The following is a 13,241-nucleotide window of genomic DNA, read 5'->3' as shown; positions in this document are numbered from 1 at the left end:
GTGAAACTTCACAAAATTCATTTTCATCTATTTGTTCAACAGAGTAGATGGTTCAGAAACTAGTCCATCCTAGAAAACAGACTGAGACCTAATTCAAAGCCCTTGACCAACAAAGTTAGTTCAAAGTTTGCATCAGAATTGAAAGAAATCCAGAAGTTACTTTGCACTTAATCATTCAGGACCATTATATTGCTTAAATATTGCAATGCATTATGTTTCCTGCTATTTTTGTCACAGGCATCAAAAAGTTAAAATAACCTTGCATCAAGCCAAAGTCACCCTTATTAAATAAGATACAGAGGCTGTGTGTGGAACTTCCCTCGGGTCCTGTGGACATATTCTATAGCTCATGTTACTATCAAGAATGTTATAAGTTAACACTGAAACAATATAGGCCATTTGAAAAATAAGATCGGGTCAAATACTGAGACACCCAAACCTACTGCTGCCAAACTGAATAGGTTCAAAACAAACCACATGCCTGTTCTTTCACCCAAACACTACAAAGAGGATAGACTAAAATCAAATTTTGCAGATTATCCATATAACCCAAAGCGACTGCTCACTTTGTGTGAGATTGGGAAAAACTGAGCAAAATTATACAACCTAACTGTAAGTCCTCATGATAATTCTTGAAAGGAAATAAATATTTAATAGAATTGTTCCATGATTCCCCCAATTGTATAACAGTACACCTACTATTCCATTCCAATAGCCTCTTATTATCCCGATAAAGTGTGGAGTCATTTTATTTTGACTTTAACATCAAGTAAAATCATGTCATTCCATCCAGTGCTGTCATAAATGGACAGCACCATTCAAAGCCCATTGCTCCTTTTATAACATCACATTGAAATTTATACAAGTGGTTAAATGCAAAATGCTTACTCCCAGACTGCCCTTAAGCAATGATAATTAGATGTGGAAAACACTAGACAAGGACCAGTTGAAAGCCATCAGTAACGTTGCAGATATTTTCCTTTACAATATTTATGCTTGGGGAATAAATCACTAGAATATGTTTCTCTTTAAGCTTGGTAATGTTGTGTATATTGTTATCTCTTCTTCGGTAAATATATGAAATGCAACAAATAGGGATATCACAGCAATGTACAAATTTTAACTGATGCCACTCTCACCCAAAAGATTGTTTTGGTGAGATAATAACCTCTCCCCAGCAGTGCAAGTAGGTTTGAAGCTATATTAAAAAGCTGTTATAATGAAAGGTCAGCACAACCTGAAATGTTAACTCCATTTCTCTGCACAGATACTGCCTGACTGCTAAGTATTTCCAGCATTTTCTGTTTTTATTTCCGATTTCTGGCATCTGCGATGTTTTGATTTTGTTTTATATTACATTAACCTTGATTGTTCAGATTACAGATCAGATGTGGTTCAAAATGTAGAATTGACATCTCTTGGTATCATCATCAACTTTTGACAAAATTAACTGTTTGTAGTAGTTTCGTGCTCGCTTACTGGCACCAGACATCAGTCGCTACAACGAATCTATGACATAAGCTAGAAATGACAAACACAATATGAAATGTATGGTTTGAAATGAGTCTGGGACAGTCAGATAAAGTTAGGTGTATAATTGATGGTGTAGAGCAAGTTGAATATCAAACGATGTCCACGTTTCCATCAAATGTACTCCTAATGTTAACTGCTGAGACTAATGTATGAAACTTTGATCACACAAACATGTTGAAAAAAAGAATCAACAAACACGGAAACGATATAGGAAGTATTCTTGGAACAAAGGATACATAAAAGCTAAACAAAAGATTGCAAATGGTCTTTGGCAACAGTATACTACTTAACAATTCAGGGGAAAGGATAAATTAGTCTAACAATGGAATTCTAAACAAACTAAGTTGTTGCGGCTGGACAATGTATGCTAGAAACATCTAAAAGGTTTTGCTCACAAGTTATGACTCAGATTTCTTTATGTGAATGAGTTACCCGTTTTTGTCTTGCTTGTGATTCAATGCTGTTGGTGAATCTTTGAATAATGTCTACATCAGTGCAAGTAATGGACCTGCTCTGTTAGAAAAGTGTTCTCAGTATAGTTTAGCTTTAATGCTCTCACATTGTTATTGTGAAAGTTGCTTTGTGTGAGTTGCTTTGATGAGCTTTTGTCAATGCCAGCTGAATTTCCATTCCAATGCTAATTTTGATCATTACTTCGAGCACGAAAAGAAATTCATATGATGTTGGGATTATTCATGCATTGTACTAGAACCAGTTAAACAGTAAGGTATGTTACTGAGGACATCAGGTTGAATTTGCGATGTGAAATGAAAACAGAAAATGCTGGAAAAACTCAGCAGGTGGGCAGCCGCATCTGGGGAGAGAGAAACAGAATTAATATTTCTTCTTCTTCAGAAGAAGAACCATATTTGGCTCGAAATGTTAACTCTGTTTCTCTCTCCACAGAGGCTGCCATACCTATGGCGTTTTTCCCCGCAGTTTCTGGTTTAATTTCAAATTTCCAACATCCACATTGTTTTGCTTTTTTGATTTGCAATATGTTGGGTAGATCGAAGCACGCAATGATGGCTTCCAACTATCCAGATATTTTAAACAATCTAACTAATTGTACAATTCTAAGCACCTTAATGCTATATGATCATACCTGAAAATTCCAAAATAGTATAAAAAGTAAAAATCCATATTTCTGAATACAAAAAAAAACAAGTTCACCTCCACCAGAATTAGTCATGGGTTAAAGGAAATGTGTAATAATTGAAGGGAAGTTAAGGAGGATAGTGCATTTATTTTTTCAGTGGCTGGTACATTAAAGTATTAGGATCAAGTACAGAATTCCCAGTCTCCACAAATTTAGAAGAATAGTGTGAAGTTGCAGGACTAAGTGTGCTTGTAACACTGTAAGTGATCCCAGGCATAACTGCCATAACTTCTGCAACCTTCTGTTTGAGTTCTTCAATTTCCTGATCTTGTTGGATTATATGTCCTAACAAAAAACAGATTAAAAAGATGATGTTAAATCTTTGACAGGTTTTATATATATCCTCTCATGCACTGAACCCTTAGGCCTGGACACACGTCACGGTCGGGAGCCTCATCATAATGGCGAAAATGGCGGACGCACCCAGGATACCGCAAATCCCACTCCCAAAAACGGCAATTCCCACTTTCACAGGGGTGGGAATGAGGCGTAGGGTGCGTTTCACACATGTGCGGTTCACAGTGACCTCTGGCCATTTAAAGCATCAGCTGCCTCCAACCCAAATCAGATTTTGGTAGTCTTTGGAGTGTGGCATGGGACAGCTGAGCCCATTCCTACCCCTGCAGCTTCACTGTGTGACGTTCTATCAATAAAAATGTAAGGCAAAAAGGGTCATGAACCATTCAGGTTACAATTCTCTCATTCACTTTTGTATGCTTACACACACTAATCATTTTCTGCCCATCATGAAATATTACTATTCGTGGTCTGGTGGAGCGAATGGTTCTGCACAAGTGCCTGGTGCAATGGACATTGTGGCTGTCACTTCAAGGTAGCATGCTTTGTTCCCCAATCACTAACAGGCCTACTTCTTTCCTCCTCTTAGTCACACTGTTGTGCCATGACAGTGTGCAGGTGTGAGGGGCCTGATCAACATGTTGATAGATGGGTGGCAAGAAGGTAAATGAATGGGAAATGAGCATGCCACCATTCAACATTCATCCACTGAATCTTGGCAGCTAATTATATCACTGCAGAACATCTGTACCAGGTAATTCTGGGAAGACAATGTCATCTCTGTGGTTGTGTCTTGAGAATCCACCCAATGCTTTCAGTGTTTCAGCAGAGTGCACTTTGAACTGGCAGCAACAGTGGCAATTCTCCCAAAGGAAAAGCCCAAGATGGGCCATCTGTTCCAAGGTCATCTAACTGTTGGACAAAGTTTACAATATTCACACTCACCTGACAAGGTAATGGCGACTCCTCTGAGACACAAGAAGGTATCCATGGACTTGCAACTTCTCAATTGAGCCTTTCGGAGGGCCCACATTTTATCTGCACCCGAGTCGCCCAGCCTGCACCGGGCCTGCCTCCCATCCCACATACTTTTGGGCTCACCCACCCCAACTCCTAATGTAACCTGCCACCCTGGACCAAAAATCAGACCGGCGGCAGGCAGACATTTTTAAAAGTGGGGTTTGCAGAGCCCGGACAAGAAGGAAGGAGCTGGCAAGATGAAACAAATTGTTTGCAATTTCTTTATATCCATTCAAAATTAATAAGCAAGCCGGGTTTATATACTACAGTGAGTAAATAGCTTCAGTGCAGAAATATAAACAATTGTTTTACTTTCACAATGTGTGAACCCCAAGTTTAAAAAATAGGCTGTCCCAGAGTTTGAAAAGGATCAGTGGGGATGAATCTTTGTGCCTTAAATTGCACAATCTTATTGCCAATGGAAAAATATTTTGCCAGCTGGTGGTCTGCAAAGGTACTGGAGAGGAACATGCAAGAAGCAGTCTAATGGTGGAAAAGCAATGGAAATTACTTGTCTGATTTATCTGCCACAAAAATATACTTATCTTGATTAAGCACTGGAAATACATCACAAAGCTCACAGAAATTCATGCTCACTGGGCAATAACAATGCAGATTTATAAATACCATTGCCAACCTTGTGCAATCTCTAGTTGTCGCCTGGCATCCCCAAGAGCAGAGAACAGGTCCAGTTTAATCCTAGTCTCTGCGCTAAGATTGATTTCTAAGTGTTGGGTTTTGTCCTGCATGGCTGTAAGTGCTGCCATCAGCATTTCAGTGTCCTGTTCATTCTCTTTATATTTACAAAGCTCCTGCAGAAAATTGAAACAAAGGGAAAGACTCAAGCAAATCTACCAGTTGAAAAACATTCAGTGTTACTCCATTAAGCATTAAGATCTTCTCTGATCCAAGGTTCATCTTAATCTAGAAATTAAAATGATGTTGGAATGATAGTTAAGGATTCTAAAAGTGTAATCTCTTGTGTATTGGCCATTTTACTTAGAATCATAGGCAGGTATTTTATCGCCTCACCCGCCCAAGGCTTGTAAGATCCCGCCCGACGCCAACAGAGAATGCCATTCTGCGAGCCTCGCCCACCCCAATTCTGAGCCGGCAAGGTGGTAAAATTCCAGCCATAGAGTCATCGAGCAATACATCATGGAAACAGGCCCTTCGGCCCAACTGGTCCATGCCGACCATAGTGCCCACCCAGCTAGTTCCAACTGCCCGCATTTGGCCCATATCCCTCTAATCTTTTTCCATCCATGTACTTACCCAAATGCTTTTTAAATGTTGCTATTGTACCTGCCTCAACCACCTTCTCTGGCAGCTCATTCCATAAGCTTTCATCATTTAGGAGCTTACACAATAGAAGTTGTGCAGAAGTTAACCTGAGAAGGTTAACCTGAGAAGGTTAACTTCTGCATAGCAAATCCTTTCTTCCCTTTCTTACTGAGCTACGTGAGCTAACCAGCTGTAGTACCGCAAGGAACTGCCAACATTCCCATTGTTTTGGATTGGATATTAAGTGCTATTAAGCTATTTGGCAAGGGGAGACATCACAACTGGGCATACTTCAGTCATTAACCAAAAGGCACAGATGTACTTTTCAGCAGGCATCATTAGCAACTAATTAAAAATGGTTACCATGGCCAATTATCCCCCTTCCTGAGCCCAGACACACACTGATTTTACATGAATGTTAATTTTGTCCCAATTTTTCATTTTCAGAACACTTATCAGTTGCAGCAAAAACAGGTCGTGACAGTTTTGTTATTTAATGTAAGAAGTTAAGCCAGCAATGCAAATATATTGCGCTGGTCACGGTGATAATAACGGCAAGGACTTTGGACTCCTCACTCCCAGTTTTAGGATTAATCACCTGCTAAAAGAGCTGAGTTCAGTTAAAAGTGAAGTTCAACAAAAGAACGATTAAAATGACCAGCTAGGAAGGTTGGCTTTGTTTGAAAAGTCTTATTCAGCAAACTGTCTGCAATGAGACAGATAAATCTGTGAGAAGCTGTTGTCAACATCAGAAGCTGCAGCTGCATCAATTTGTTTTAAACCATTGAGAAGTGTGGAGAGTTACGAACAGTGTGCTTCTGCCAAACTCTCTGCAAGGCATTAAACAGGTTATTTATCTATGTATCTTTGTGTTCATATTATACAAGTGGTGAACACCACTTTTCCGCTGCCTCAGAAAAGCAGCCAGCATAATTAAGGATCCCACGCACCCCGGACATTCTCTCTTCCACCTTCTTCCATCGGGAAAAAAATACAAAATCTGAGGTCACGTACCAACCGACTCAAGAACAGCTTCTTCCCTGCTGCTGTCAGACTTTTGAATGGACTTACCTTGCATTAAGTTGACCTTTCTCTACACCCTAGCTATGACTGTAACACTACATTCTGCACTCTCTCCTTTCCTTCTCTATGAACGGTATGCTCTGTCTGTATGGTGCACAAGAAACAATGCTTTTCACTATATCTCAATACATGTGACAATAACAAATCAAATCAAATCAAAATCATTTCATTTCTACGGGATGCTCCTGATTCCTCTGCTGTAATTGTCACAGAAAATCACACAGAAATTCAGGGTCTGTATGTGGAATGTTCACTCCCAGTCCATCATACTTCAGGTGTCCCACTCTGACCTTGGGACTCTGCTCACCAATCACCCACACGTCCTTTGCACCACTGTTTCTCCTGATGGAACTCACCCTGCTACTGCTGCCACTAAACCAGCTAAAGAACCACAGCGCCATCCAGTAGCCAATCAATGCTATTACACCCAGCCAAAGAACATTTCACCCATAGCACAGGCATTAAACCTCAGAACCACCCAGCACTCTGAAGCTACCTACAATGTCAGCACTGGTGATGAACACTGCAGCCTTTGTTCCAATTGTTAAAAACAAGTACGCTGAAGCTTGATGTGAAATATTTACCTGTACCTCCCGTTCTACTTTTCTTAGGTGTTCGTCCTTCATTTTGAGTTCTGTTTGCAGCTGTTTATATTCTGCGTCCAATTCTTTCATTCTGTTCTTTAGGGTCTCTGTACATTCTCCCCTGGAAGCAGTAAGTCATAAGAGTGAAAATATTCCGGAATAACAAAAAAACACAGAAGTTGAGTCATCCTGATGCCATGGGTTCAAATCCTGGTATCTTCTAATTAACTTACACCAGTACCAGACAGTGTTTCTCAAGTTATTTTCAACATGACCCTATATTAACACTTGAAAATTAACATGACCCCAAATGCCAACAAAAAGAAAATAACAAATAAAACAGTATAGTGACAATGCCCAGGTATTATAATAGATCAACAGATATATATATGAAAATCTGTGCCTTACTGTACTATTAAGAATTTTATATTTTCCGAATATATTTTTAATTTAAATTTGCTAAAGTTTGCAACCACACAATCTATTGGAGTAAACTGATGCTGGGAGGAAAACTGCGAAATTGTCCCCTTTCAGACAGGATCGTGTCATAATTAGGAAGCTTACCCCCCCGTGAACTTCCAGCAGGGGACCCACACACTCTCCATCTCCACCCACATATTCATCAATGTAAGAACTGACACCTCCCCAGGCTCCAGTTAATTTTTTCAGAGAAATCGGTTTGTTAATGAATCTTCCTATCTCTTCCTATCTCTATTCCCTAAAAGTGACGTCACAGGTGGATAGGGTCGTAAAGAGTGCCTTTGGTACATTGGTACTTTATAAATCGGAGTATCGAGTATAAAAGTTGGAGTGTTATGGTAAGGTTATATAAGGCATTGGTGAGGCCGAATTTGGAGTATTGTGTACAGTTTTGGTCACCTAGTTACAGGAAAGATGTAAATAAGGTTGAAAGAGTGCAGAGAAGGTTCACAAGGATGTTGCCGGGACTTGAGAAGCTGAGTTACAGAGAGAGATTGAATAGGTTGGGACTTTATTCCCTGGAGTGTAGAAGAATGAGGGGAGATTTGATAGAGGTGTATAAGATTTTGATGGGTATAGATAGAGTGAATGCAAGCAGGCTTTTTCCACTGAGGCTAGGGGAGAAAAAAACCAGAGGACATGGGTTAAGGGCAAAAGGAGAAAAGTTTAAAGGGAATATTAGGGGGGGCTTCTTCATGCAGAGAGTGGTGGGAGTGTGGAATGAGCTGCCGGATAAAGTGGTAAATTTTTAACATTTAAGAAAAACTTGGACGGATTCATGGATGAGAGGGGTGTGAAGGGATATGGTCCAAGTGCAGGTCAGTGGGACTAGGCAAAAAATGGTTCGGCACCGACAAGAAGGGCCAAAAGGCCTGTTTCTGAGCTGTAATTTTCTATGGTTCTATGGTTCTTAGCCCACACAACTCTCTGATATGGGCCAAAAGAACAGGAACTCCCCATGTGTTGACAAGACTGCACAAGACTTTTTTTAAAGTGGTCTTAAGAAGAAGAAAAAAGTCCAGGCGTCAGTACAGAGATCAGATCTAGGGGAAAGACTCAATAGAGAAGAGTGAAATGGGAGAGGAGAATATCAATAACTCGCATCAAACTTAATAGTTGTTCATAATGTTGACATCTGAAGACTAAGGAAATTTGGCATGTCAGCTACAACTCTCACCAACGTTTACAGGTGCACCATAGAAGGAATTCTTTCTGGTTGTATCACAGCTTGGTATGGCTCTTGCTCTGCCCAAGACCGCAAGAAACTACAAACGGTCGTGAACGAAGCCCAATCCATCACTCAAACCAGCCTCCCACCCACTGACTCTGTCTACACTTCCCACTACCTTGGAAAAGCAGCCAGCATAATTAGGGACCCCACACACCCCTGACGTACTCTTTCCCACCATTTTCCATTGGGAAATTGGAAAAAAATTCAAAAGTCTGAGGACACGTTGCAACCGACTCAAAAACAGCTTCTTCCCTGCTGCCATCAGACTTTTGAATGGATCTACCTTGCATTAAGTTGATCTTTCTCTACATCCTAGCTAAGACTGTAATACTATATTCTGCACTCTCTCCTTTCTTTCTCTATGTATTGTATGCTTGGTCTGTATAGCACACAAGAAACAATACTTTTCACTGTATGTTAATACATGTGACAATAATCAATCAAATCAAATCAAAATCAAAACAAATGGAGTGAGGTTACACTCAGATCTGATTGAATGGCAGAGCAGGCTCGAAGGGCCGAATGGCCTACTCCTGTGCCTAATTCATATGTTTGTATGTACGTATGTTCGTATGATCTTAACCCTGCCTGCCCAGCCAGTTCTGGACGGCAATCCCACCTTCTACCTACCCTCACCCAGTATCCGGCAATTTTCTATCACTTCCTCCCCCAAATTCCCAGCTGGAGCAGCATGTCAGGATTTGAATGAGGCTTACAAGTTAAAATGACTTTAATTTCTGAGCTGCAGTAAGATTCTAACTCACTGCGGTTTATTCACTGAAACCAGCCCACAGTTAAAATCAAACTTCAAATTAGAATATTAAACTTCAAATTAGAATATTAAACTTCTCTCTTGGCTTGTGGTCAATTGATTACAGGATGACAATCCAGGCCAAGCTTATGCTTAGTTTTACTGAAGTATCTGTACATAATATAGTGTATAACCTTCTGTCAAGTTCAACCAAATATGAATCCACATCTTATTTTCTTATTGACTTGGGAGAGACAGATGGTATAAGAAAGATGCTGCTGACTAGGACTGCTCCAGACATCTCATATTTAGCTAGTACACTATACAAGTCATGCACAATACCTGATGGATGCATTGAGTGAGATGGCCCGTGCTATAACTGAGGTTTCATCTGTTTTCCTCCTCTTTGTGTCCATTAGCTGTTTCTCCAGCAGGGCTCGACCCTCCAATTCTGTTCTAAGCTTTTTCTCTAAGTAGGCGATGTTCTGTTTGTCTTTCTGTTTTGCTTGCAAAGCACAATGCATTCTTAAAGTAAAGTGAAACACAACCATTACACTAATATTACAGCATGCTCACAGTTGTCTACTTAGTCTGAGAAAGACTGCCAACCTTTTGGCATTGTGCATTGACACCACTCATACCTTGTCTGTAAAAGCTCATTCTCTTGTCGAAGCTGGACAAGTTCAGAGCGTATTTTCTGTTTGCTGTTGGACAGTACATTAACCTGACTGCGGAGCTCCTGTTCACATTGCCTCGAGGTTTGTAAATCTGCCTTTAGCTTCTTTATGTCATTCTCCAACCTAGGGGGAAAAAAATATATCCATGATTAACATTGTGGAAAGATTAACTTGTGTGGTTACATTTCTACAGTGAGCCATACAAGTGCCTCAATAACAACCCTGCAACCTTGCACCACACCTATTACAGGAAAACCAATGGAAAATGAAACACATCCTCTCTTCTGCACCATGAACTATCATGCACTCACTAAACACATTTTCACCAGATATTGTTCTGCTTCTTTTTTGCTACAAAATTAGCATATGTTAGAGCCTTGTAAATCTTGAATCAAATGTTTCTGGAAAGGAGAAGGTGCCAGTGATGGGTTTTATGACTGATGTCGGCCCAAAGTGAGAAAAGTAAAGTCAGTAAAATAAATGAAGTGCTGGTTCTGCCATTAAAGACATTATGCATCAGCAAGAAGGGGTGAGAATAACTCACATTTCTTGCAGTTTTAAAGACTATAGTGGTTGTCTTGGTCTTGGACAATCTCGTTGGAGCCTCTCCTGGGATTACATTCTGCCTGCATCTCTGCAAGGGCAGCTATCATCACCAGGACCTGAAACAAAGCTATGCTTTCTGTCAGAGAGGCCAAGAAGCTGAGGATGAAGAGGCTGTTACGAGCAGTGGGGGAGCCGCATCCTCCTATGGCACATCCTCAGCCTTTGTTAGACATTCCTGTTGGATGGCCAAGTCTGCTGATGGCAGTCAAGAGTCAACCACTTTGCTGTACAGGGTTGGAGCTATAGATAGGCCAGGCCAAGTAAGGACACAGCTTACTTTCCCTAAAAGACATCAAACCAGATATGTCTATAACAACCAGCCTCCCATTCAAGGGCTGGAATTTTACCGGCACGTCCGCCCCGATTAAGGGCGCGGGTGAGGCTCGAAGAACAGCATTCTCCGTTGGCCTCGGGCAGGATCGTACGAACCTCAGGCGGGCGTACCGGTAAAATTCCCCCCAAGAAGTCGGAGTTGCTGTGATGGTAGAGGCTTTCTGTTACATGACATTTCTCCTGTTCTTTCCACATGCCATGGACACATGTTGGAAGGATTTACAAGTTGATACTCAAATGCTTGGCAAGGTTATGAACGCAATGCAAAGCACAAAATAATTTTTTTTTGTTAGTGGCTATTGTTGTAACTTAAAATTTTGAATCAGCATATCTATAATTGTTTATTTACCCTGCCTGGTTGCAATGTGCAACATCATTTTTTTATCAAGATTTGCAGTGGGACTTCCGCATTGGAGCAAATGACTGCACACTTCATATTGTGCAATGCTTTCTTCCTACAGAGCATTTTGACTCAATTTGTGCATACGAACAGCAATGCACAAATAATGCACAGTAATACCTGGATAGGATTATATGTTTGTTTACGGGTTGAGCAGGAGGTCTTTGTGGTGCAGTGGGTACTGTCGCTGCCTCTGAGACAAAAGCTCCAGGTTCAAATCCCACTCCAGGAGCTGCTGGCCAAGGAAGGTGCATTTATAAACTTGCCAAACAGGTTGAGTATCAACTTGTAAATCCTTCTAACATGTGTCCACGGCATGTGGAAAGAGTAGGAGAAATGCCATGTAATAGAAAGCCTCTACCATCACAGCAACTCCGACTCCTTGAGTGGGTGCCTGGTTGTTATGAACGTATGTGGTTTAATGTCTTTTAGGGAAGGTAATCTGTTGCTCTTACTTGGCCAGATCTTTCTATAACTCCAATCCTATACAGCAAATTGGTTGAGTCTTGACTGCCCTCGGAAATAGCCTAGCAAGCCACTCAGTTGTATTCGAGAAAGTGGCTCACCAACACCTTCTCAAGGGCAACTAAAGAGAGACAACATATGCTGGCCTTACCAGTGATGCCCACTTCCCTGGAATAAAGGTTAATGATTAGATTCAGGGAAGTTTTTTAATGAGTGACTTTGCAAATCATGCAGGTGTAATATATTGAAAAACATTTGCACTGGTGTTAATCTTGTTAAGCCTATGTGTCAACAGATTGATTTGATTTGTAACGGTTGAACTCGGCTCTTAACCATTTTGTCAGAAACCTTTTTTAGTCAAGTTCATCTCACTGACACTTAACTATGCACATTTCTATGGGAGGATATCTTACCGTAACACAGCCTCTGGTTTGCTGTTATGATTGTTCAAAGAGCCATTCTCAAAGATCCCTTTCCGTGCACTTGTGTTCTTGCTCGAACATTTTTGCTTCTTCTCATTCTTGGCAAAGATCATATTGCCATTGGATGCACCATGTGCCTTTGGTGATACATGCTTGCAAACTTTTAAGGATTCAGCACATATATCATCATGGGGTAGGTTTTCTGTACTTCCAAATGACTCGTACTCTGTAGTCTTGTTGAAATGATTTTCCACACATTCTGTTTCACTCATTCTAGAGTCAGTTGCTTGTAAACAGTTATTTGCTGTAACAGCTTGTTTTGCCACTTCCTTTTCTTTCTCTTTGCCCTTTTCTTTAAATTCTAGTTCTGGTAAGGCTAAAGTGTATTTCTTCCCAATTGAAATGGCTCTAGGTGGATGCCTATATTGAGAGCACAGCGGAAGCCCTTTAAATGCTAAAAAGAACAAAGAGAAACATTTTGTAACACGAGGGATATCCTGGAATTAAACATCAGGTCCATTAACATCAGTGAGGAGAAAAGGCAGATTTATAGTTTGAATACTCACCCTTCAAAAGAAGATGTTTTGATGATGAATCCATATCTAAATGGTTACGTACCTTTATTCCTTCCAGGTGCTGGTGGTTTAGAGTGTCAAATTGGATGACTAAGCTAGTTTATACAGGGCCTCTTTATATAAAGCTTGGGGGGTGGGAGGAGGGGTCATTTAGCTCAGTTGGCTATATTGCTAGAGTGTGGTGCAGCATGGTTCAATCTCCATACCAGCTGTGGTAGTGCAGGGAAGCCAGCATCCTTGCCTTGGTGCACAAGTGGGGCCCCTCAAGTTGTATAACCACTTGAGAGAGAGGCCCATGATCGCTCATCGACAATGGCTAATTAGCTTAACCTACCTCTTTG

The 13,241-nt window shown here is 40.7% G+C and overlaps 1 protein-coding gene across 1 annotated transcript in view; it reads right to left on the bottom strand.

The window, feature by feature from the left end:
- Positions 1–2,711: 2,711 nt before the first annotated feature.
- Positions 2,712–13,241, bottom strand: part of LOC144494136 (macoilin-like) — a 96,344-nt gene continuing 85,814 nt past the window's right edge. Inside the window, exons 6-11 of the mRNA XM_078213733.1 lie at positions 12,317–12,779; positions 10,064–10,222; positions 9,765–9,947; positions 6,961–7,081; positions 4,647–4,821; positions 2,712–2,977 (exon numbers count right to left, since the gene is read on the bottom strand). Coding sequence (XP_078069859.1) covers positions 2,778–2,977; positions 4,647–4,821; positions 6,961–7,081; positions 9,765–9,947; positions 10,064–10,222; positions 12,317–12,779 — 1,301 coding nt within the window. The 3' untranslated portion in view covers positions 2,712–2,777. The remainder of the gene's footprint in view (positions 2,978–4,646; positions 4,822–6,960; positions 7,082–9,764; positions 9,948–10,063; positions 10,223–12,316; positions 12,780–13,241) is intronic.

Source organism: Mustelus asterias, chromosome 5 (genome assembly GCF_964213995.1).
Source record: "Mustelus asterias chromosome 5, sMusAst1.hap1.1, whole genome shotgun sequence".
Classification (NCBI taxonomy): Eukaryota; Metazoa; Chordata; class Chondrichthyes; order Carcharhiniformes; family Triakidae; genus Mustelus; species Mustelus asterias.
This window is presented reverse-complemented; position numbering and strand designations above follow the sequence as displayed.